At 43.4% G+C, this 26,535-nt stretch overlaps 1 protein-coding gene across 4 annotated transcripts in view; it reads right to left on the bottom strand.

Moving 5' to 3' along the window:
• The window catches only part of NCOA6 (nuclear receptor coactivator 6), an 88,985-nt gene that overhangs the window by 44,904 nt on the left and 17,546 nt on the right, over window positions 1-26,535 (bottom strand). For 2 of the 4 annotated variants that reach the window (XM_059733242.1, XM_059733241.1), the window contains exons 4-9: window positions 26,179-26,454; window positions 23,888-24,043; window positions 20,947-21,069; window positions 6,334-6,462; window positions 4,148-4,963; window positions 811-957 (exon numbers count right to left, since the gene is read on the bottom strand). In XM_059733242.1, coding sequence (XP_059589225.1) covers window positions 811-957; window positions 4,148-4,963; window positions 6,334-6,462; window positions 20,947-21,069; window positions 23,888-24,043; window positions 26,179-26,410 — 1,603 coding nt within the window. In that variant the 5' untranslated portion in view covers window positions 26,411-26,454. Of the gene's footprint in view, window positions 1-810; window positions 958-4,147; window positions 4,964-5,044; window positions 5,172-6,333; window positions 6,463-20,946; window positions 21,070-23,887; window positions 24,044-26,178; window positions 26,455-26,535 lie in introns of those variants that run through there. The other 2 variants (XM_019484665.2, XM_019484666.2) reach the window with 2 other exon arrangements.

Genomic DNA, 26,535 nt, shown 5'->3' with positions numbered 1-26,535 from the left:
GAAAACAAACACCAATTTAATTACTTATGTATTTTACCAGCAAATCGCAAAGTGTCAAGACATTCACAATCTCTATGACACTGTGAGCCATACTTTCATTGAAAGTAAAAAGGACAAGAGTCTTATCCAACCCAATAATTTGTACGTCCATGGATTAACTTCAAATCCTGAAGCTAATCTAAGCCATATTTTAGAAGACAGAAAAATATATATGCAACATGACATTATCAGAGCTTCCTAAACAGAGGAAAAGTCCAGATAGCAAACTTTATTTGACTATCAATTAAAATGTTAAGAACATATAATGAGAGATTTATTATACAATTAAAACTCCAAATTTGACACTGACTCTAAATAGAGGCTTAAAGAATTTAAACATTCATTGGAAGATTAATATTTTTACTGAAGATTAAGTGAATTATTCTCTTTGCTATTTCTAGGACAAAGATACAATATTCTAGATTTCTTTTGTGGGGAGGTTGCGAGACAATCCTCTTTGCGGGCAAAAGAGAATGAAAGAAGTTACCTCTGGAACCCAAGAAAGTCACTGCTGTGAGCAAGTGTAGATGAGGTGGATTGAGAATCTTAAGGGGACTTTCCGGCTTTTTGTTTCATCCTGGAAGCTAAATACACTGCATCTACAATACTCCCACATTCAGTTGGCAGGACTAATGTAATACTGACTAGAACAGGATAGTGTTATTATATGGAGCTGCCTGTATTACAGGTATAAAAGGCTGAATGCACACATTTTAAAGGCAAGTAAACAAATGCCAAGGAATAAAAAAAGATGATGTGCTTGGCACAAACCTGTATGCTGCACATTTTGACTTGTTTGTAGCTGAGGGGCTCCACTGTTCACAGGTGTTCCTGGTGCTGTAGAAGGCACCTGATTTTGCATAAAGTTCTGATTAGCCTGTCCTGCAGGGAACCCAGGTGGAAGGCGCTTGGGGATTCCTTAATACAAAACAGTTATTCATTAATCAAAGTCATTTTTGAGATTGGACTTCTCTGAGAGTTGCGACTCACAGAGAAACTTTTCCCATCATGTTAGGAAGACAAAGCAGCAGCAGACAGGAACCAAATCAAAATCTCTGTAGTTTCCACCCACCTCTAGTTTAGAAATATCCAAAACTGTAATTTAATAAACAAACAGTAAAGAGATAGCAAGTCTGACTTTATGAAGAAAAGATGTTTGTGCTGGTATGTCAGTAACAAATGGCAGAGTTCATCATTCCTATCTAGTGCAAAAAAACCTAGTTAAGAAAGTGCTATGTCCTAAAACAATTATATTAACTGTACTTTCTAATAACTAATCATTCACACAGATTATTCTTTTAACCAAGAACTCAGAGCTATGAGGATTTTGCCTGCTCCAGCATCTTTGTTTTCAATTGTTTTCCTTTTACATTGTGTCCTTGATCTAATCAACACACAGTGTGTAGAAATTTGTATTGTCCAATACTGATTATTAACTTATTGAGAGACGGGGATGCTTGTCCTTATCTGTAAAAGCACCATGCAAACGCAACATGACACAGCTTGTGTGTGTACAAATTTTTTATTTTTAAACACGACATCTAAGATGGGCGTGAAAAACAGTTAAACTGACTGCTTTCTCTTTACAGCTATATATTAAAATAAGCAAAGCCTAAAAACAATTCAGAAACAGTTAACTGTGACATTGCTAATGGGTTTTTTTTCTATATCTATAGAAATATTTTAGTAAACTTTCTCTCAGTGTTCAGGCTGTGTTTATTTTATATAATGAAAAAACTAACATATACATAAAATTAAAAAAAAAAAAAAGTCTTACATGGAATAAACTTGTTTTTTCAGGTTGTTAATTCTCCATTCCCCCATTTTAAAAAGTATCCATACTTAATGAGTATAATGCAATTAGGGGCTAGATTGTGACTATACATTTCCTCCAGAGTAAGGGGCCCTCTTGTATTGGGCAGCCCATGGAAGAATCCAGGGGAGCTAGTGCGAGTCCTAATTTTCTTCCAATTCCCAGGACACTCCAACAAGCAAGGTCAAGTATGAGACCCAGCTGCAAATATGGAATACAACAAAATATGGCTGAACTATCAATTCCCAATGGGTTGGCAGAAACCAAAGCCCAAATCATTCACACTTTCAGACATCAGAAAAATGCAGTAAAGTAAAATATTAATATTAAATTGCATATATATTAATTTTAAATATTGATTTTCTATATATTAAATCCAATTTAAAATTTGACCGTTGCTAAATAAGGAAACATTAGATGAACTGAAAAACTTGTGCTTACATCTGAATTACTTAAAAGTAATACAGATGGTGCATTGCAAAGAGAAAACTCCACCTACCCTGCCATTCTTACATTACAATTTAATATGGATACAATATAGCACAGGAGGACTCTTAACAAAAGCAATAAAGGGCCAGATACTCAACTGTTAAAAAGAATGTGGCTCCACTGAAACAAACACACCTATGCTAGCTGAGAATCTACTAACAGTGAGAGTAAATAGTACTCTAAAAATAAGTTCAAGCTGCATGCCCATTGTGCTAGGGTTTTTTCATTCTGTTTGTTTTTAGTACACATTTAAATAATAGAATGGGTTTTATTTTAATAAATTAGCACTAAGGAAGGAGGGAAACTATTAGAAAAGATGGAGTGAAACTTAAAGCTATATTGCCTGAAAAGTGAATCCCAAAGAGTAATATAAATTAAAGTGGAAACTAAACTGGAGAGTCTAGGATTGCTGAGGATCTTGCAAATTGAGAGTTTGGCATCAAAAAGGGTTGAGAATACCTTGCGAGTCAAGGACAGAAAACTGACATAGATTAGCTGGCAGAACCTGAGAGTATGAAGCAAGGGCATAACACTTGAACAGTAGATGCAGAGTTGAATCCAACCAAAAAAAAAAAAAAAAATCAATCAATCAAATGCAAAGAGCAAGGACTCTAAATGGATGAGTTTTGGAAAGACCAGTAAGCCAGGATGAGAATGTTACACCTACAGCACACTGGGGAGACTCGAGATGCACAATATGAGAACCTGGGAAGCCAAAATAGATGTGCATCAGGCAAGGGGGAAAAAAACAACACAAAACACTCAGCATGGTTTAAAGTTTGTTTTAAAGATGTTTTCAGAAATAAAAGAAAATCTGCAAGAATTTAGCAACAGCCTGAATGTTGTGGTAAAAAGATACAGTGGTATGAAAGTAGCTTTTCAAGGAAATATTGAAGGCATGAATGTTAGGAGATACCGCTGCAGCAGAGAACTAATAAAACTTTAAAGAGAACAGGAAAGTTGAAGGCAGCAGATAGGTGGAAGTCAATAAGGATGGAGAAAAGGCCTTAGAATCCACCCCAAACCATGTCCTTAGTAACCTTGATTAAAATAGCTTCTGAAGTACTTGAGCAGAAGCTGGACTGAGCTGACCCAAGAGGATGTCAAGAAGAAAATAAAGCAGCAGATAAAGCAAGATGATGTTGCTCAAGAGGCAAGCAAGGTCAAAAGAAGTTTTAATTTTAGAATACCAAAGTGTGGCATATTTATAGCAGAAAGAAAAGAGCTAGATAAGAAGAAGGGGGATGACAAAGGGAGCAAGATAAAAGAGGAGGATCAACATGTATCAATGGTCTGAAGGAGGCAGCGAGGCTAAAACTCAGCATCTATGGCAGTGATGAAACAAAAGAGGACAGAGGGGTGAAGGGGGCAGAGAAGAAAAAAGTTTTCTTCATCTGCTATCAATTTTCTCTGATGAAGTATCCTGTACAATGGGAGGCATGAACAGGTCAAAGAAGGAGGACAGGAGAAGGAATAAAATAAATAAACAAACAAACCATTTAGATTTGTGATCACAGTCAAAAAGCATTGCTGTATTGATTTCTGTGCTTACAAGTTACCTTTCAAATTAGCACTGTAACAGATGATAGATAACATGCTATCAAGACAGCAGTAATTCAGTAATGATATAACTATGAAGTAAAAGGCATCTTCACCATTGTGTGCATAGACAAAACAAGTTGTGAACTTATTCAATGGAGAAAGTTTTGAAAATCTATTAAAAAAAAAAAAACCCAACAGTTTAAAGTTCTACCACTCTTGCTACAACTTATTTTTTTTGAGAACCTAAGTCTCAGAATTTCTTACCTCCTAAGCCAGGATGTAAACCTTGTGGACCCTGGTTTTGCTGCTGCATCACCATGAAGTTGGGGGGTACACTGCCCTGTTGCACCATTTGATTACGGCTAGGAGAACTGACAGACTGCTGAAACCCCTGGGGAAGTGTGTTATTCTGGGGAGGCCTTGGTCCCATCTGCTGCTGTGTTTGGTTAACTGTTGGAGATGATGCAGGAGATCCCTGCTGGAAGGAAGAGGGAGAAGAAGCAGGAGACTTGTTGGTCAGGTGGGGTTGCTGTAGTGGTGTGGGAACCCGTGAGGGCGCTCCCTGAAGATTTTTCATTTGAGGAGCAGTAAATTGGCCAGGATTGCTCATTTGAGGAAAGTTTGAGTGAGCCTGAGAAGCTTGCTGGCTTCCAAAAGGATATGGAGGAGGAGGATGGGAGGGAGTCTGTACTGTTGCTAAAGATGGTCTTGCTTGGAGTTGCTGCTGCATTTGTCCAGGCAATGGAGCCTTTTTCCATCCCTGGTTTACTGTCAATGTACCCATTGTTCCTTGGGTTGGAGGAGGCTGAAGTGCTCCAGAAGGCAGCTGGTTCCAGCCAGGAGGAACCGGAACCTGAGCTGGTGTAGTAAATGAAGGTCGAATAACCTGCTGGGGCTGCTGATGTGGTTGTGGGGGGCGTGGCTGAAGCTGTGACTGTTGCTGTAGTTGTTGAAAGTTGGCTGGATTCATTTGCCTGTTCACAGGAACTGACTGCATTGAATGGAGCTGAGGAGCTAAAGATCCAGAGGGATGATTTTGCTGCTGGATAGTTAGTCCAGACAACAGTGGATCCATTCCATCTATTGAAACAGCAAACAAAAGTGAAAATAAGTAATCCACTGCAGCCAAAAAAAGAACACAAAACAAGAAAGGGAAATTACTTGCTTGCATTTGCTTTCTCCGCTGAAGTTGGGGTCCAACAAAAATTCACACTTCAGTGTTCCAATTTCTCCAATGTATAGAATTAGTAGTATTCTAAAAGATGCCAGAAATTCTGGGAAACTTAAGCTGCTAGGTCATAAGCATGGTGGAGAATGTAAACACAGGATTATGGCTCCAAGCAATTGTTCCAGTGGACAAATGTAAACTTTACATGCATTTTTGGGATTAATAAAACTCCAAACTCTGAAGGGAAGTTGGAGCAAACTATCATATATGATGATGTCATAAGATAACATTTCCAGACAAGCAGTTAATATTTTCTGTAAATGCAAATGACGTTTTGTATGTTGTGTCAAAGGATCTTAAAGGAACTTATGTGGGCAAGCAAAAATGATCATTTAACAGGAAGGCAGGCCATCTAATCTCTCTCTGCCTCAACAGTCTTAAATTTATACAATCTGTACCAGTAAAATGGGAAGACAAATCAGATCTTCAAATTCCAGCCAACTACTCTTGAAAAGTATTATTTTACAAAGAGGCATATCAGTTCAAACCTCTTCCGTAGCTCCTACCAACCATGATGTTCCTGGTCATTCATTTTACAGATTCATATAAACTTATAGACTAATAAGCTTTAGATTCAAATGCAAGTTTCTCAGCATAGAAAACTTGTTATTATTTTGTGAAGCATATAAAGTAACAATTCTATTAAGCCTTAAAAAAAGGGCAGACTCTTTGCAAAAGCTGCAGGTGTTCAGCACTCTCTACAATGTGGGAAGGTAGACTAATAGTTTAGGTGCCTAATTTAAACTGAAACAAAGACCCAGATACACAAAGCCCTTATTCCAGACATAAGGGAGACCAAAACCAGATATACCTGCATTGCAAAAAAAATTAAAAAAAAAAAATGCAGCCACTCTTGACCCCCTTGCTGGTAACCTCAGTAATGAGACTGAGAATGCACAGCACAAGCACCACTCAGAAGTGATCCCTTCAAGGCAAAGAGACTGACAGAACAGTATGTGGGTAAAATGTGTTTAAGCATAACAGGAAAGACTATTAAACAATACAAGAGCATAAAATAATTGAAAACATGGTCACCTAGATGTTATATTTTTTTCTTAAAATTTAATATTTTAAGAGAAACTTTTTGAGGTTATGATAAAAATGTCTTCCACTTTAACTGCCAACTGTATGCTGAAGGAAGAAAGTATTCCAAGTAATTTTACAGTAACGAATCATCAATAGCACTAGTGACAGGTCGGTGCTATTACTGTACGTTTGCTACCTGACTGCGATGTAGGTCGAGGTGTCCTGGGTTGCAGCTCTGCATTAGCTCCACCTGTCATCATAGAAGAGGATACATTTCCACTCTGGGACATCATGACAGCTGCAGGATTGTTCATTCTTATTAATCCTAAAAAAAATAAAAGTTATGAATTGCCAAATCTTAACTACAGTCTGTCACATTGTTGAACAATGCACAGCAATGCTTTCCAAAGGAAAATAGAAGTTAAAATGGCATTAGTAACTTTTTCAGTAATTTGTTTCTTTACATGTAATGACTCTTTACCAGCACAAGTTCAAACTGAACTTGAGGGAAAGCCGACTCCTTTTGGTTAACTTTCAGCCTGAAAGTTTACATGGCAAGAAAAAACATTAGAAAAAGAGATGTCTAGAAGAAACATTTTTCATAATTGCAGCATTTGCCAAACTACCAACAGGGGTGCAAAGTGCTGAGAACCACCCAAAAAAACTGAAGCTTTAAAATGTTTCCAATAACTCATTTATCTGAGAGACTGTAAAAAGGACACCAGAATTCTCAGCATTATTTTAAAATGTTAGATGAACACACATCTCTAGGACAGAAAGTAAACAGTCATTACACTGAAAGTTGATCATGAGTTGAGTTGCTTGAAAAAGCAACTTGACTCTGGGAAAGGGTAGAGAGCTACAAGTCCGAAACAAATGGCACAAAAAGTAAGCAAGGAGGTCAAGATTCAAAATAAATCCATTGCATGTATACAAATGCGTGAAGTGTGGGGAATAAACAAAATGAGCTGAAAGCCGCAGCCTGTAAAAAGAACTATGATCTGATAGGCATCACCAAGACCTGCTGGGACAGGTCCTTTGACTAGAATGTGAACATCAAGGGTTACACTCTATTTCAGAAGAAAAGGATTGGGAGAAAAGGTGGTGGTGTTCCCTTGTATGTCAAAAATGCATACATTTGTTCCCTGGTTCAGGAAGAAGACAACAGCAAAGCAAACTGCATCTGGGTAAAGATAAAAGGTGAAAGATGCAGCAGTGATATAATGGTGGGGATTTATTATAGGCGACCTAATCAAGAAGAGGTGGACAACGCACTCTTGAAGCAGGTGACAAATCTATCCACATGCTATGGGATGGGAGACTTCAATTTTCCAGGCATCTGCTGGAAGATCAATGCAACCAAACATAAAATGTCAAACCAGTTCCCAACTAGTGCGGAGGACAACTTTCTTTTCCAGAAAGTAGAGGATACAACTAGGGGATTATTTGTCTTGGATCTTGTTCTGACCAACAGGGAAGAACTGGTGGAGAATGTGAAGTTGATGGGTAACTTAGGAGTTACCCAGGTGAGGCCTAACCAGTGCCGAGTAAAGAGGTACTATCACCTCCCATGTCTGGCACCTAATGCTTCTATTAATGCATCCCCAAATCTTTTGATGGGTAACTGGGGAGGAAGAGATCACATTACGATAGAATTCCAGATCCTAAGACGGGGAAAGCATGAGGTCAGCAAAATTAGGACACTAGATTTCAAAATGGTGAATTTCATTCAATTTGAGGAGCTAACAGGCATGGTGTCACAGGAGGACAGATTGAAGGATAAAGGTGCTCAGGAGGGCTGGAAGCTTCCAAGAGGTACAGTATTGGAATGATGGAAATAGAAGGACCAGAAGGGACCTGTAAGATCAAGTCCGGTCCCCTGCTATGGGCAGGAGGTTATCGGGCTCAAATGAGCTCAATGAGGTACTTGTCCAGCCTCCTCTTGAACAAATTCAGGAATGGCGACTGTACCACCTCTGGCGTGTTCCAGATTCTAGATACCCTTACAGAAAATAAGTTTTCCCCCATGTCTAACCTGAATTTTTTCCTCAATTAGTTTGTGCCCATTGATCCACGTCCTCCCATGGGGTGTCTTTCTGAAGAGTTGCTCCCCTAGATCTTGGTGTTCACCTGACATACTTGTAGGCAGCTATCAAGTCACCTCACAGTCTTCTCTTACGCAGATTGAACAAACCCAGTTCCCAGAGTCTCTCCTTATAGGGCCTATCATCTTCCAGGCCCCTAATCATATGGGAGGCCCTTCTCTGTACCCTTTCAAGCTTATCCACATCCTTCCTGAAGTGCAGTGCCCAGAACTGGACACAGTACTGCAGCTGGCACCTCACCAATGCTGAACAGAGGGGGAGGAGCACCTCTCAGGATCTATTCGCAACACATTGACTGATGAACGCCAGAGTTCTATTTGCCCTGTTGGCAATTTCATCACAATGTTAGCTCATATTAATCTTCTGGTCGACTGTCACCCCCAGATCCCTTTCAGATGCAGTGTCAGCCAGTGGACCACCACCCATCTTATAGTTATGGTGAAGGTTCTTCTTACAGATGAAGGACCCAGCATTTGTCCCTACTGAACTTCATCTGACTGAATTCAGCCATAGGACCAGTCTGTCAAGGTCACCCTGGATCCTTCCCCTATCTTCAGTTGTGCCTGCATTACCCCACAGCTTGGTGTCACCCACAAACTTAATCATTGTGCTTCCCACTCCCTCGTCCAAGTCACTGATAAAGATATTAAAGAGTATGGGCCCAAGCACTGATCCCTGGGGAACACCACTGGAGACAGCCCTCCAGGATGAGGTAATCCCATCAATTACAACTCTCTGGGATTGGCCTGAGCCAGTTGCCAACCCACCTCACTGTAGACTGGTCTAAGCCAGTACCCTCCAGCTTAATTGAGAGAATCTAATGAGAAACAGTATCAAAGGCTTTGCTGAAATCTAGGTAAATGATGTCAACCTCATGTCCCTTGTCCAGCTAGCTAGTTACCTGGTCATAAAAGGACACCAGGTTTGTTAGGCATGACCTACCCTTGATAAAGCTGTGCTGGTTGCTTCTTAATACCCCACCAGTTGTGAACTTGTGGTTGATGGCCTCCTTGACAATTTTTTCAAAGATTTTTACCAGAAACTAAAGTCAGACTGACTCGTCTACAGTCTGCAGGGTCATCCCTCTTCCCTTTCTTAAAGATGGGTACTACGTTAGCACTCTTCCAGTTTTTCAGGACCACTCCCAAGTTCCACAACTCTTTGAACAGATTCGCCAGAGACCCCACTATGAGCTCAGCCAGTTCTTTCAGGACTCTCAGATGCAGGTCATCTAGCCCAGCAGACGTGAAAATGTCCAAATGTTCTAAGAGTACCCTCACCAGTTTGGGACTGATTTCATGTGGACTGTTGTCTTCCCCGTATTCCCTGGGCCTCTGGACAGGTGACTAGTTCCCATCTGATTTCAGGAATACCGATGGGAAGTAAGTATTTAGGAGCTCTGCCTTTTCATGGGGATCAACTGCGGGCTGCCCCCCACCCCATATTCAGTAGAGGTCCCATGGTGGAGCTTGATTTTTTTTTGCTCCCTACGTACCTATAGAAGGACTTTTTGTTGTCCGTTACTTCAGTTGCCAGCTTGATCTCCATGTGTACCTTGGCTTTCCATGTCTCAGACCCTGGCCATATAAGTGTACTCCTCTCTGGCTGCTGAACTGTTTTTCCATTGCATATATGCTCCTTTTTACTTTTTCAAAAGTTCCCTAATACCCCTTTTGAGCCAAGTGGGCCCCTTTCCCTCTTTTTGAGCAGTGAGAATTGCCCCCTTAAGGAAGCACCATTGTTCCTGAACTCCCAAATCATCCAGTTGCTGGTCGCAAAGGGCCTTTCTAACTAGATTCCTGAGTTTACCAAAATCTGCCCTTCTGAAATGTAGGACTTCTGTTCTACTGACAGAATTCCCAGCCTTTTGGTGCATGGTGAAACTAATCAGATAATGATCACTGTCGCCCAGAGTACCTCCAACCTTCAGGTCACCTACCATGTCTTCCCCTTTGGTCAGCATCAAGACCAGAGTGGCTTTGCCCCTAGTCGGTTTTTCCACAGCCTGTGGTCAAGAACAGGTCGTCAATAGCTGCCAAGAAGTTGGATGATCTGCTGGAGCTGGCTGAATGGTCTTCCCAAGAGATGTCAGGGTAGTTGCCATGACAATCAGGTTTTTTGTGCTAGCTGCTTCAGTCAGTTCCCTGGAGAATGCCTAATTGCTCTCCTCTTCTTGGTAAGGAGGTCTCTAATAGTCTCCTACCATGAGGTCCCCTTCTCATTGGTCCCCTTGTATCTTGATCCAGAGGGTCTCAAGTGACCTCTCCCTGCACCAAATGCGACCTGCAGGGAGTGCCACCCCTCCTCCCTTCTTCCCAACCCAATCTTTTCTATAAAGCCTATAGCCCTCAATATCCACTGCCCAGTCATATGTATCAACCCACCAGGTCTCTGTCAACCCAATGAGGTCAAATTCCTTGCCTGCCAGAAGGTGTGCTAGTTCATCCTGTTTATTGCCCATGCTTCTGGTGTTCCCCTAAAGGGAGTTTACCCTTAGTCACCTCAGGTTTTCTGTCACTCTGCCAGTGTCTCACGATGCTGGTACTCATCTGGATGTCCCCTACATGAATGCCCTCCCATGGGTCCTGGCTAGAGGATTTGTGTACAGCAGTGGAATCCACCCTCACTCCCCCAGACATGCCTAGTTTAAAGCCCTCCTCAGCAAGTCAGTGATTCTCGAAGAGAAGAGCTTCTTTCCTCTGCCCGTGAGGTGAATACCATCTCTTGCATGCAGACCAGTGCCATTGAACTGCATGCTAAGGTCAAGGAACCCAAAACCAACACAGTGACACCATCTCCAAAGCTTTTGGTTGACTTCCTCCAATGCATTCCTCCCTCCGACAACCAGTCTCTAACTGGGAGGATTGAGCAGATCACTTGTGCTCCTAGTTCTTTAAGCTTCACCCCCATGGTCTTGTAGTTGTTCATGATTCTCCTGCGGTTGTGTCTCGTCATGTCGTTGGTACCCACATGGACAAGGAGAATAGGGTAATGGTCTGTAGGGCGGACCAGCTTTGAAATCCTCACCATTACATCTCAGATCCTGGCTGCTGGAAGGCAGTAGACCTCCCGAGCAAAGGGGTCTGAATGACAAACGGCACCTACTGTTCCCCACAGCAGGGAGTCTCCCACAACAATTACCCTTCATTGCTTCCTTGGCGGGGGCGGCTGTTCCTTAACTGTCCTCGGTGCGGAGGATGCAAATGTTTGATCCATCAATGGTGTGAGGGCTGTGTAGTTGTTGTGTGGGGCTATTGGTGAAGCAACTGATGCATGTTGTGAAAACCCAATAAGAAACTGTCCTGACATGACAGTAGCACAAAAAGAATGGCGAGACCAATGTGTCTGCACAAGAAGCTTCTAAAATGCCTCAAATGCAAAAGGAAAACATAAAAGCAACAGAAGAATGGACAGGTCACCAAGGATGAACATCAGGAAATAGCAAGAACCTTCAGGGACAAAATCAGGAAGGCAAAGGGTAAAAAAAACAAAAACAAAAACAAAACAAAACAAAAAAAAAACAAGCTGCACCTAGGAAAGCAGTTTAAGAACAACAAGAAGAGATTCTATAAGTATGGTGGCCAGAAAAAAAGGACTAAGGAAGCTGCGGGTCCTCTGTTAAAAAGCCAGTGAGAACACCTAACTGAAGATACAAAGAAGGCAGAGCTACTCAACAGCTACTTTACCTCAGTCTTCACAAAAAAAATTAAGCTGCAGCCAGAAACCTAATATTAATTATCTGGATAAAAAAGGGGGCAAGCTGAGGGAGGAGATAACAAGAGATGGTCAGAGAGCTTTTGTTGAGTCTGAATGAATTTAAGTCAGCAGGCCCAGTGAGCTTCATCCCAGGGTCCTGAAGGAACTGAGAGGATCTCTCAGAGCCCTTGGCAATGAAATCATGGGAGGTAGGCCAAGTACCAGAAGACTAGAACAGGGCCAAGGTAGTGCCCCTCTTTAAAAAAAGGCAAGGAGGAGGACTGGGAGAACTACAGAGCGGTAAGCCCCACCTCAATACCTGGAAAGTTGCTGAAGCATATCCTAAGGAAGACCACTTGCAAGTATCTAGAGGAGGAAAGGCTGATTGCAAGCAGCAAGCATGGATTTATGAAAAACAAATCATGTCAAACAAACCTGATCTCCTTCTTTGACAAAGTAACTACCTGGATGGATGAAGGGAATGCTGTGGATATAGTGTATCTGGACTTCAGCAAGGCTTTTGACAAGGTCCCACAAGGCCTTCTCATACGTAAATTGGAGAAACGTGGGCTGGACAAAACTACTGTAAGGTGAAGAGAAAACTGACTCAATAGGAACAAGAAAAGGGTAATTAATGGGTCCACATCAGAATGGCAGGAGGTTTTCAAGGTCTGTCCTGGGCCCTGTGCTGTTCAACGTGTTTATTAACAATTTGGATGCTGGCGTAGAAAGCTTCTTGAACAAGTCATCTGCAAACAACACAAAACTGGGAAGGATTCTGAACACACTGGAGAATGGGAGCACAATTTGGAAGGATCTCAACAGATTGGAAAGTTGGGCTGAAGCTAACAGGATGAAGTGTAATGTGGACAAATGCAAGGTGCTACACCTCAGGAGGAATAATCAAAAACACAAATAAAAAATGGGTGACACCTGACTGGATGGCAGTTCTCTGAAAAAGGACTTTTCGCTAGACAACTGTGGCATTGATGCCTACAGTCAGATGGGTCGTAAATTGGCTGAGGGACCACACCCAGAGCGATGGTGGACGGGTCATATTCGACCTGGAGGGATGTGGGCAGTGGGGTCCCTTAGGGCTCGGTCCTTGGGCCCGCGCTGTTTAATCTCTTTATTAGCGACTTGGACGAGGGGGTGAAAAGCACCCTGTTCAAATTTGCTGATGACACCAAGATCTGGGGCAAGGTGGGCACACTAGAAGGGAGGGACAGGATACAGCTGGACCTGGACAGGTTACAGGGGTGGGCGAATGAGAATAGGATGGGATTTAATACTGACAAGTGCAGATTACTGCACTTGGACAGTAAGAACCAGCAGCATACCTATACGTTGGGAAACTCCCTTCTCAAAAGCACAGTGGCAGAAAGAGATCTTGGAGTCATTATCGATTCCAAAATAAGCATGGGCCGCCAACATGAGACACAGTCAGTAAAGCCAACCCCACCTTGTCATGTATCCACAGATGCATCACAAGCAGGGCCAAGGAGGTGATCCTCCCCATCCATGCAACACTGGTTAGTTGGAGTGCTGCATCCAGTTCTGGGCGCTGCACTTTAGGAGAGATGTGGCCAGCATCGAAAGTGTCCAGAGGAGGGCCATTCACATGATCCAGGGACAGCAGGGCAGACCCTATGAGGAGAGGCTACAGGACCTGAACCTGTTCATCCTTCACAAGAGAAGGCTGAGAGGGGACCTGGTGGCCATCTACAAACTTATCGGGGGGACCAGCAGGGAATGGGAGAGACCCTGTTCACCCATACACCTCCCGGAGTAACCAGGAATAACAGCCATAAGTTGCTTGAGAGTAGGTTCAGGCTGGACATTAGAAGATACTATTTCACAGTCAGGGCAGCTAGGATCTGGAACCAACTTCCAAGGGAAGTGGTGCTGGCTCCTACCTTGGGGGTCTTTAAAAGGAGGCTTGACAATTACCTAGCTGGGGTCATATGAGCCCAGTATTCTCTCCTGCCCAGACTTGATGATCTACTTAAGTCCCTTCCAACCCTACATCTATGAATCTATGACTTTGAAGTCTTGGTAGACCACAGACTCAATATGAGCCTGAAGTGTGATGAAGCCTCATAAAAGATTTTGGGCTGCTTTAATAGAAGTGTTAGGTGCAAGACATGGGAGGTGATAGTGCCTCTCTACTCGGCACTAGTTAGGCCTCACCTGGAATACTGTGTGCAGTTTTAGGCCCCACATTTTAAAAGGGATGTAGAGAAGTTAGAGAAGGTCCAGAGGTGGGCAACAAAGATGATCAAGGGTGGGCTTGGAAGGCAGGTCAAATGAGAGACTGGAGGAGCTATGTTCAGCTTGTGGCAAAGGTGCTTAAAGAGGAGACATGAACAGCAATTTTCAAATAGTTGAAGGGCTGCCATAAAGAGGAGGGAAAGCACCTTTTCCCTCTTGCTGCAGAAAGGAAGATGCAGACCAGTAGCTTGAAGTTGTAGCAATGAAAGTTTACAATGGACAACCAGAAAAACTTCTTCACTTAGAACAACAAGGCAGTGGAATAGACTGCCTAGGGAAGTTGTGGACTCCTCATCACTGGAGGTGTTCAAGAAGTGGTTGGACAGCCACCAGTCGAGGATGATCTAGGTGCAGCTAAGCTGATTTTCTACCATAGCGATTTCCCATGCTTCTGGGCTTGCTGGCTACTCTCCCCCCCACCACAGTTTTTTCTGCTATGCATGTCATGGTATTTTTAAGCTTCCCTGGAGGCATTGGGTGTTGGCTACAGCTCAGGCTGGGGACTTCAACTGGCATGTGCCAATTCTCCTGCCCAGAGCAAAGCAGAAGGTTCCTAGCTAGAGGGTCTTTCCCCTCTGATCAGGGTCAGATCAATCACCATGTCTGGGGTCAGGAAGGAATTTTACCCCATGGTCAGATAGTATGGACTATTGAGTTTTTTTGCCTTCCTCTGTAGCAAGGGACGTGGCCCTCTACCCAGAATCTCTTGAGTACATTGACAACTTTTTATAGAAGCAAGGATATTGGCTGTCACAGTTCCCCTGCTTTACCAGCAGCAGGCCAGGGTGTTAAATATATGTTTTGTCAGGGTTGAAGGTATTCTTAAACAGAGTTTAGTTTATGATTGTATGGGGTAGTTCGAATAGGGACGATCCTGCCTCAGGCAGGGTGTTGGACTACATGACCTCTGGAGGTTCCTTCTAGCCCTACTTCTCTACAGCTTTATGATTATAATCACCAAACTGACATTTTACTAGGAAGAAGTTTATAGTTTTCTAATGCAATTATGTAAACCATATGCAAGTGTCTTATTACTTTCCACAGCAAGATGGTTTCTGGTAGGCTCCAAAATGCTAACTCCAAACCAGTAAAGGTGCACCAATAGAGATTTTTTTTTTTTTTTTTTTGGGGGGGGGGGGGGGAGAACAACATGAAGGAAGGCAGATCAAGGCCTCCACGGTGAGGAAGGGAGTTGGGCAGGGGCAGGCACTGCTCAGCTGCAGTGGGATGCGGGACAAAGCTGTGACCAGTTCATCAGGGGAGAAGTCGGGTGGGGAGAGGGAGCGGAGTGGCTTCCACTGCTGCATGCCCTGAGGACATGGGGGGCATGTGCACCCAGATCTGCACGTACAGTGGGGTGGGCTGCCGCTGCAGGCTATGGCTGGGGGCTGCGCCAGGCTCTTGCTGGCAGGGATATTAGGCTGGGAAATGTGCTTAAGGCAGGCAGTGGCAGCACTGGGAGGGGTCTACAGGGAGGGAGCTGCGGCCAACCCAAAGTTTGTTGTAGCCCACATCCCAGCACTGCTGCCCGCCCTGATCACAGCCCCTGGCCCCACACCCCTGCCAGTAACAGCCCAGCACAGCCCCCAGTGGAAGCTCGCACCATCACACCCTATGCACAGATCCAGGGGCACCCCCCCATGCCCTCTTGGGGTGCACAGAGCAGTGGAAGCAACCCCCCCACGCCTCCCCTGACAAACTGCTCATTGCTCTGTCCCACACCCCACCCCGGCTGAGCAGTACCTGCCCCTGTCCCACTCCCTACCCAACCACAGAGCCTCTATCTGGCCCCCATGCCCCTTCCCTGCCACAACTGACTTACAAGCCAATGCTGCTCTCCAAGCAGCCAGGCGGCGCTCCTGGCCACGTGCATGCTGCACATGCATGGGACATTTACTGGTCACATTATCGGTCAAATTGGGCAAAAAAAAGCCAATTTCCGATAATGTCAATTTTCCCCTATAATGGTGTCGATCTGATATGGCAGGGGTTTTCAACCTTTTTTAACCAGGGTACCCTTTCTGGTGGGTGCCCCTTCTGGACACAGATCAGTGGGGAGGGGTGCTCACAGCTGACCAGATGCGGAGCTGATGGCACGGGGAGCTCACATGTGGCTGCCACCATCATCTATACACTCCGTGTTGCCGCCGGGCACCGCTTTCCCGCACCCAAATATCCCGACTTCTCCGTGTCACCAGCTTCGCATCCAGCCATCTGTCAGCACTCCCTCCCCACCAGTGCACAGGGGCAGCAGCATTGAGTATATACATGGCAGTGGGGGTAGCCGCCATGTGTGAGCTTCCTGCACCGTCACTGTGTACCGGGGGCAGGAGGGGGTGCTGATGGCCGGCCAGACGCAAAGCCGGAGGTGCAGAGAAGAGGGAATACTTGGGTGCAGGAAAGCAGAGCACAGTGCTCGGCGGCAGTGGTATGGAGTGATAGATGGCAGCGGCCCCACCCCCCGCGCTGCTGCTTCCCAGGTATCCCCACTTCTCTACACTGCTGGCTTCGCGTCCAGCTGGCCGTCGGCAACATCCCTCTCCCCCCCAGCCGGCCAGACGCAAAGCTAGCAGTGCAGAGAAGCAGGGATACCTGGGCATGGGGAAATGGCATACAGTTGCAACACGGAGTTATGGATGGTAGTGGCAGCCCCGCCCCCCGTGTCACTACTTCCCAAGCACCCCCGCTTCTCTGCACCACCACCGCATGCCCCCTGGGGCCTTCCCAAGTACCCCCAGGGGCACACGTACCCCCAGTTAACAACCCCTGCGATATGGGACTGATGTATCAGTGCACCTCTACAAATCAGTTTACATTAGGATGTAAAATTGAAATAAAACATCTAAAGCAAACGTTGACCTCTTGCTATGATACTAAATCAATAGAAAAAATTCACAAAAACTGAATTATTGACTCATGGACATATTATGTATATCTTATTGCTTCTGGTGACAAGTCATTTCTTCCTCTGCAAATTTTAAATTAAAGGATAAACAAAGACACCTTTCCCCTAAATGCTGTCATTACTTTATCTTTTAAAAAAGACAAATCAATAATTAGTTACAACAAAAGCAATGATTTTTGCTTAGAAGATACTTAAAAATTTTACCACCAATTTTGGCAATATCTAATCAAATAACTGATAGCATATTTTACCATTTTAAAAGCTGTAAAAGCATTGGGCATTATAACACACTTTGTGACATTCATATATGTTGCCTCTGTATTATATATAAAAATATAGAGGCAATATATCTCACAGTACAAGAACAAGAGGTCACACAAAATGAAACTAGCAGGTAGTAAGTTTAAAACTAACGAAAGGGAGTTTTTTCACACAGTGTATAAATAAAGTGAGGAACTCATTAGAGTTTAACCAAATTCAAAAAAGGGATTGGACAAATTCTTGGGGGAAAAGTTGCATCAGTAGCTATTGAGTAGAGAACTTAAGGGTACAGCCTCTGAATCAGATCTTCCTAGACCACAGGTCAGCAACCCCCAGCATGCTTGCCACTGCATGGCATGCAAAGGGATTTTGCTTGGCACGCAAGCCTCAGGACAGATGGCAAAGGAGCTACGAGGGGCCCGATCTCTGTTGTGGCACTGCAGCCTCGGCTGCCAGCAATGAGCAGGCAGTGGGGAAGCTGCAAGCTGCTGCACCAAGGTCTGTGGAGCCCCATCCCAGCTCGTTGCTAGCAGTGGATTCATGTATACCTCCAGGCAGACAGCAGAAAATCGGCTGAGGCTGTACTGCCACAACAAGGATCAGGCCCCTTGCGATTGCCCCGCCATCCACCTCTGGCACACCAGGATCTTACAAGTTAAGATTGAGGTGTTTTTGGCACTCTACCCAAAAACATTGTTGATCCCTGTCCTAGACCTTAAATGCTGGAGATTGCAAGTGAGAGGCACAGAGGAAAATATCCCTGATCATACCCTGTTCACTCTCCTTTTCAGCATCCACTCTCCATTACTGTGTGACACAGGATCCTGGGCAAGATAGACCTATGGTCTGATTCAGTAAACCACAGTTCTTATTACAAGTAGAAAAGGGAGAGAAAAAACAACTTGTTCAAGGTGACATTTCAACTCAGTAGCAAAAACAAGATCAACATTCAGGACCTACAGATTATACATAGTAGAGTGTACACTTCTAAAATTTGCACACGGATGTCAAATTGGCAAAGGTTGCATGAACTTTGGAAGACCAGGTTAGAATTCAAAATATTTAGGAGAAATGTTCTGAAATAAAATAGGATATAATTCAGTGAAGACCACTGCAAAATACTATACTTAGGTAGGAATTGTACAAATATAAGATAGAGAACGAAAGGCTAGGCAACAGTTGTGCAGAGAAGAATCTCGAAGTCATAATAGATCACAAACTGAACATGAAGTAACAATACAGTTGTGAAAACAGCAAACATTATACCAGGGTGTATAAACATGAGTATCATATGTAAGAAAAGAAGTAATCCTTCATTTCCACACAGCAACAGTAAAGCCTCAGCAAGAGTTCTGTGTCTAATTTTGGGCATTACACTTAAAAAGTGACATGGACTAACTGGAGGTAGTTCAGAGGAGAGTAACAGTGGTCAAGAAAGTTACTTATGAGGAAAGCTTAAAAAAAAGATTAGTTCAATCCAAAAAAAAGGCCAAAGGGAAAATGTAACAGTCTTTGAACACACAAAAGTTTTCTAAAAAAAGAGGTAATAAAGTTTTATCCCATCCCCACTGGATATGACAGAGCAGCAATTGGTTTAAAAATGCAACAGTGCAGATGTAGATTAAGTGTAAGGAAACTAACTCCAAGGCAGTGGCTCTCAACCTTTTTAGACTCAAGGCATGCCTCTGAAAATGCCAGCGTTTAGTTTTTACTTATTTTTTGACTACAGAAAAAATAGCAGGGCAAATCATCGGTTGCAAAGACCTCAGAAACATCACATCACATTAGAATGTTTTTCACAGTATGGGTTCCTTTTTGAAGCATCTGGGCTTATCTTACGAATCATGTTTGCACGCCCTGAAGTGCTAAACACTACATGGAATGCTGTGACACTCTTAAAAGGTACTCAGGCAACTCAGGGTGCTGCGGCACCCTGGCTGAAAATCAATCACTGCTCCAAGTATCGTTTAACACTGGAATAGATTACTGAAGGAAACTGTGCATCCTCCAGGACTGAATGTTTTTAAGAACAGGTTAAGCCAGTGGTTCTTAACCTTTTTAGACTCAAGGCACCCCTCCCAAAACTTTTCAGAATGTAAAAGCACCTTATTAAAAACTAATAACATTAATATTATAAAGTAAACATTATAATTCTAGTATTAATATATTATTCATATGAATATATTGGACTAAGGGACAGTCTGAGCAGAATGCCAAGCCACCATAAAAAAGCTACTGGGCTGTGCACAATAGCGTGCACGGAGCACTTATGAAGGGAGAGGGACAAGGGATAAGGAAAAGTGATCCACAAGGCCCAGGAGCAGGGAGGAGGCTAGCCGAGGGGATGTTGCAGCAGTCACTGCCACTACTGTGGCCAGGTGGATCTGTGCTATATGCCTCCTTCAGAGCCAGATCATGAAAGTAACTGTGGCAGACACGGATGCTCTTGCCCACAGCCCTTCTCAGTCTGACCTTGCATAGTATCTTCTGGAAACAGAGGTGTGTGGGGCAGGTGGAACTGTCCCAAAAGCCTCCACATTACATGATGCAGGCAGGCATACTGTTCTCTTGCAGCTCTTGCATGTTTGGCTTGAATGTGCCTTCTGAAAAATGGCCTTGCAGCCACTTCTCAGTTCAAGTCTAACATGGCAGTGGTGGTGCTGCTAGCACTGCAGCACCCCTGGGAGGTTCTCGTGACACCCTGGTTGAAAATGCCTAGGATAAATAAACATCCCCCAGGATATAGTTTAGCTATTTGATCCTAGTTTCACACAAAGGATGGATTAGACCATAGTTTCTCAACCTGTAGTACACGTACCCCTGAGGGTACACAAGACACAGGCAGAGGGTACACAAGTAACCCAACACTCGCGCTCTCTCTTGCCCTCTTTTCCTCAAACTGTGGCAAAAAAATTGATGCACCATGCATTAAAATTCTTCAGTAATCATTTGGCGTGCCGCACTTTGCACAGCACTGGGTTCAGCCCTCCTAGCTTTGGGCAACATCACTTCTAGCCCAGGTACATACTTGAGTTGTGCACCCCTGGTGCAAAAGGTGGCAACCCTACCCACACCAGATCAGACATCTGTCATATCATGGCCTTATATACACAGCCCTTCTTCCAACATATAGCACACATTAGTCTGTAAATATAAAATCCTCTGGAAAATTAAGTGTTGGGTACTTATTAAAATTTTCAGAAGTTAGGGAGTACTTGCTACTTAAAAGGTTGAGAAACACTGGATTAGACACCTCAAAAAATGTCAAGATGTCCTAAATTGGGAGAACTGTAGAAAATAGGAGTTATAACAGCATGCAAGAATATTACTTTGCTCCTTTCTATTCTGTATTCAAAGCGATTTTGTTTCCTATAAATATTTGAGAAAAGCAAAGCATCTAGGTATATGCAACTGGCATACCTTACAGGGAACAGCACACTGACACCATAGGAAATGCATACTGATTGTATGGAAGTTAAATCTATGCTTGCAAATGCTGCTAGGATAAGTGAGGTTACATGATCAGTAATCTATTTCAAATCATGGTGTTAAATTACTAAGTAAAACTTACCTTGGCCACCTTGCATGGGAAATCCAGTCTCTATTCGCACTGAATTGCCTGCCCCCATGGGCCCATTAATCCTGACATCTTGACTTCTACTTTGAGCTAAAGCCAAGTTGATAGCACCTTCACCTAAAAGGAACACACATCAGTAATGCCAAATGGTACGCATTTGCAAATCATTTCCTTTTTCTCTCCTGCAAAGTGGCATTAAAAAGACAAACTACCAGCCCTGACACTAAGCTCTGACCTGTTGTGCGGGCTTCTAAACAAAGAGCAGTTATGTAACCCACTGCCCTGCCCTTTCCATTACCATGTATACCAGGGGCAGGCAATTCTTTTGGACAAAGGGCCACTTACTGAGTTTTGCCATGCTGTCAAGGGCTGCATGGGTAGTAGCCCTGTCCCTTGACAGGTGCCCCACCCCCTAGTCACCATCTTGTAGGGCCGCCTGGGTAGTCCAGCCCCCTAACCCCTGACCTTTGCCACCAGAAACCCCTCCCGTTACCCCTGGAGGTACTCCTTTCAGCAAGGGGTTTTGCCATCTAGGAACCAGAAAAATACCAAATTATATTCTAAAAAGTGAACATCTAAAACATTCATTAATTGATTTTTTTTTTAAGTGTCCTGGTTTACTTGTGTTTGTGTAGTGTACATAGAAGCGACTGCACAATAGCTTAAAATGAAGTCTTACTCTTGTACACTGTGGGGGGTAGGTGTAGGTTTGTGCAGAGCTGTAGGCGTGTCTTTGGGGGTGTAGAGGTGTGGGGCAAGGAAGCTGGGGTGTATGAGGGGGTGTGGGGGTCTGCATGTATGGCAGTGTGAGGGGGTGTGTGGGTGCATGTATATGGTGGGCATGTATGTGGGACTCACCCCACACACTCTCTCTCTCTCTTCTGCCCCCCCCCCCCCCCCCCGCTCCTGGCCTCAGTACCTGGAGCATCCAGCAGCCAGCAGGAAAATAGCAGCTACAAGGAGGGGAAAGGGACAGTGAGTGGATGTGGAAGAGCACAGCGATACCTGGGTGGGAGCACGATGCCCGGGCCATTGTCCCAGGGCCAGCAGTAGCAGGGCCCAGAGCAGGGCAGCAGGAGCATGGGACCCCTGTCCCCCTCCAGCACAACTAGTGCCAGACTCCACACTCTTACTGCCCTACTCCAGGCCCCGCCAGTGCTGGCCCCGGGACACTGGCACGGGCCCTGCGCTCTGGCACACCCACTCCCCTGGCACCTGTACCTGCCATTTCCCCACTTTTCTGCCGCTTGCTGGCCGCTCCAGCACCACATGGCTCCCAGCTGCATTGCTAGACAGCAGGATTCAGTAGGAGCCAGCCTGGCCCGGCCCCAAGGACTGGGGCAATCCCCATGGTCCTCTCTTGGCTTCCTCCCTCCCGCACATTCTTAACTGAATTTCCCTCTGGGGCACAGGAAGGCAGGAACAGCCTCAGGAGCCCAGGCCAGAAGCCTCTGCTAAGCATGGGGCTTCCAGCTGTGGTGACAGGGGTGGAAGGGGGCTGGGGGCAGGGCAGGCCTTGCTTTTGTGCTGTTGGTTTCCCCGAGGTCCTATTGCCCCTGGTTCCTGTCATCTTTCACAGGCAGCCAGGAGCAGATGAATATTAAATTTTCTAAATTTTTTTAGGGGCCCCACAGGCCGGATAGATTGGGCTGGCAGGCTGTATCTGGCCCGTGAGTCATATAGTTTGCCTGCCCCGATGTATACAATACAGACTGTGATCTTTTAAGAACAGAAACAGCTGCATGACCCAAGATTTATATGCTCAGAGTTCAGACCCTGAATACCATGTCCTGAGATTCTTGAAACAGTACCCAGGAGTGCAATTTTACTTGTAAATATCTACCGAAATCCTCATTTTAAGAATTCTCATTTCAAGGTTCAGCAAGCAGCAGAAAAATTAATATGCATCATTTTTAGCTAAGTAACATTTTGATAGTAACATTGAATAAAACCTCCTAGAATTTTAAGATACTCAAAAGACTTCAAATTTCAATCAGTTTATTATTATTAAAGTTTCCATACCCGAGTATTTAAATAAAATACACAACAAAAAAACAAAAAGCTAACAGGCATTTCTCCAAACTAGTTGATTTGAAGATAGTTCTGAAGCCTATTCCCAAGCACATGAAGATTGCCATCTATGCTTAGGGCCCTCTCTACACATGCAGGTAACGGTGCAACGGGATCAAATGAACAATTCACACAATGGCACCCTCTGCTACACCATAGGTGCATGGCAGGAGGTGCAACTGTGGCATTGCACATTAGTTCCCATTGCACCTTATTGCCAGTACAGGGGAAGCACAATCCCAGGCTACCCCTGCACCAATGAGAAGCAATCTCCCGCAACTGGGAGCCTCACACATCCCCAGGGTTGAAGGATCGTCGCAGGGCCAATCCCCACACTCTGGGGTTGCAGGAAAACCCCCAGGGCCAGTGGATTACCACAGACCTCAGGCCCCACTCCTTGGGGGCAGGGGTGGAAACTGGCCCCGGGGGTTTTCCATAACCCTGAGCCCTAAGGATTGTGGCAGCTTCGGTCCCTATGGCTCAGGGGTTTGAAAGAAACCCCCAGACCCTGGGGATCACAGCTGCTGCAATCTCTAGAGATCTAGAGTGTCATGCACACAGCGCACTCCTATAGCTGGAATCCCCATTAGCTAATGGGGCTCCCAGACAAAGGGAAGACCCTGCTACATGTGCAAATTAAAGCTCAATATCAACCAGTTATAAAGTTAGCACACATTTTTTAAATCTATCTTTATAGCTGGTTGGAGCTTTTTATTTCGTGATAGTTACTTTGAACGTGTAACTGGTCTCCAGATACTTACGCAATTAACCAGTTAACCACATAATACCTGCAATGTGTCGAGGGGGCCTTAGTTCCAGAACATTCACAATTTTAGTACATCTTAGAAACCAAGTGTGAAAATACCTTCAATTTGAACTGAGAGAATTCCCAAGTCACGAAGCTGCTGGTTGTTGTTCTGAGCCAAAATTCGCAGCCGCTCTGCAGCTTCTCGGGGTATGTTAAAAGTAACACGTACACTGTTCCAAGGTTCTACCTTCTGCAATTTTAACTTGCTGGATTCTTAATTAAAAGAAAAATACAATATGAAATAATTCTTCAAATAGAAACAATGAACTAACATAACAGAACATAGCCAAATACATATCTCAGGTTTCCATCTATCAAAATTATCTAATTATTTCATTAGCTGGAGGTGAGCAAAGTTGTCTAAACACAGCTGCATATTAATTTCTACATGCCAAACCATACCTGTTATTTCCCTTAAAAACAAACTATATCAAAAAACCTCACAAGATAAATCCTTTACAGCACAGTCAGAGTACCTGAGTGAAACTATTTAAAAATTGAACCTTTTCTTTGCAAGTAAACTAGTTTGTAAGGGTTGGATTATTTATAGTAGATAGGTTTAACAGGCATATACTAGACTCCCTTCACAGAGAAGCTAAATTTAACAGTCAATGCTGATCTTTTATTTTTGTAATAATTCTCATTTCTATGCATGCTTTTAAAAATTGTATACCAATATTTTTAAAAAACCAATGCCAACTGAGAGTTCTCTGACATTGCTCTTTCAGCAGGATGCATGAAAAAACCATATCCTCAACTTCATTTAGCACGTTCACTTTCTGTTGATAATTAAATCCCAACCAAATACAGAAAGCACGTACATAAGACATGATATCTTATATTTTTGGCAAGTTTTCCAAATATTTAAACTATACTGTAAATGCACCAACTATCTTTATCCTTACCAGAAATTAAACAGAAAAAAAGGTGAGAGCCAGAAGTTTTACTGAATACATTAAGTTAGAGTTATCCATAATGTATTACTTCACAGTACATTAAAACCATCTCAAAAATTGTTCCTAATATACATTTTCAGGTCTATATTTTTTAAGCTCTTTGGAAAAGATGGCCTCTAAAATCTGGCCTATACTTTGCTATTTCCATAATATTTGAAGACTTAAGTCACTTGTTAATTATTTGCTCTTTAAAACCTCTCTCTTGTGAAAGCAATAACCATCCTTACCCAGTATCTTACTTCCTGCCGCTTTAGTAATCTCAGTATTTCCAGTTTATCCTCTTTACTACTCACAGACATTGCTCCTGAGGGTGTCTTATTTTATCCTCTTTGTCACATTCTGATACAAAGAACTAATTCTTTGGCTATTTCTTTTTCAGTAATCAATACTTCTTTATTTTTCTATCCTATTGACAGCCTGGTTGAAACTCATTTTTAAACCTCTACAGGAGATGTATTCCTAGTTTTAACATCTCTATTTGCTAGTGCTCCAGTTTCCCTTCTTGCCTTTCTAGTATTATATATCCTTACTTCCAATGCATCTCTTCAGTTTACACTCCACATAGAACAAAACAGAGCTTTCAAGCTGTATTAGCTGAAGTCAGGGGTTCTTAACCTTTTTAGACTAAAGGTATCGCTCAGAAAATGCCAGCTCTTACCTTTCACTCATTTTTTACTACGAACAATTCTTCCTTTGCAAGAAACACAGTGGATTCCTATATGAAATCTCTGGGTTTAACCCTGTGAACCCTGCATAAATGTTTGCACACTTAAGAAATAAAATTGTGTGGTACCCCATGGCACCTTTAAAAAGATCTAGTGCCAAGTCACCCTAGTTCAGAACCACTTGTTTAAGCCAACTGGCATGTCATCCAGATTAGTTTGAGAAACCTGGTTCAAGAAGTGAAGATGTTCACTTCTTTTGGTTTTAATCAATGTTCTTCAATTTACCAGAACACTGCAGATTCCAACATGTACTTTTTTATTGACTACATCAGTGGTCCTCAGCTGGTGACCCCCCTCACCACCTCATACTCAAATTGAAGATGAGGGGCTTTCCCTCCCCCAATGTTAAATAGGGGAAAACACCTAATTCTGGATTCAAGTAAATGCAGAATTTTGTGAAAAAATAACCCTGCTACATTTTGTAACAATCTAAATTGGTGTCAATCAACCAGTCTTAACTGGCCCAGCAGCCACATGAGCAGTGAGTGTTAACCAGAGCCCTACAACAGCATATGCATCTCTAGGTGACTTGTCTGAGTCAAGGAGCACTGGTCTGAGTATCGCTGATCTAGAGTAACTTAATTTAGAACAATATGACTAACTGTCTGCATACATGGCTATTTCAAGGAAACAGCAGTTGAAAAAAAATGAGAAGAAAATAGATTACCCATGTGTAAAAGGCCAGGCACATTCTCCAATATGATACCTAGTTTCTTTTTAAAGTCCTTGTCATCTATATTTCCTTTAAAAGCTACAAAGATTGTGGAATCTTCTGTACTGTCCGGTTTCAGGTCATCTTCCTCCAGTCCAGAGTCAAAATCCACCTCAGAGTCTTCCATAGTTGAGGAGCACCAGGAAGTGTGGATATCTTTTAAGTTAGGTAGATCATCTGAAACCATGGCTATTTTCCAGCAGTGCAAGCCAGTCAGAATTTAAAGGGAAGCTTTGAAAAAAACATATTATTGTAAAATAAGTATAACTGGGCATGTAAATCATGAGAATACCACAAGTACTAAACACTATT

The sequence above is a fragment of the Alligator mississippiensis genome, chromosome 9, assembly GCF_030867095.1.
Source record: "Alligator mississippiensis isolate rAllMis1 chromosome 9, rAllMis1, whole genome shotgun sequence".
NCBI lineage: Eukaryota > Metazoa > Chordata > Crocodylia > Alligatoridae > Alligator > Alligator mississippiensis.
The sequence above is the reverse complement of the archived record's forward strand: the minus strand, read 5'-3'. Positions and strand labels throughout refer to the sequence as shown.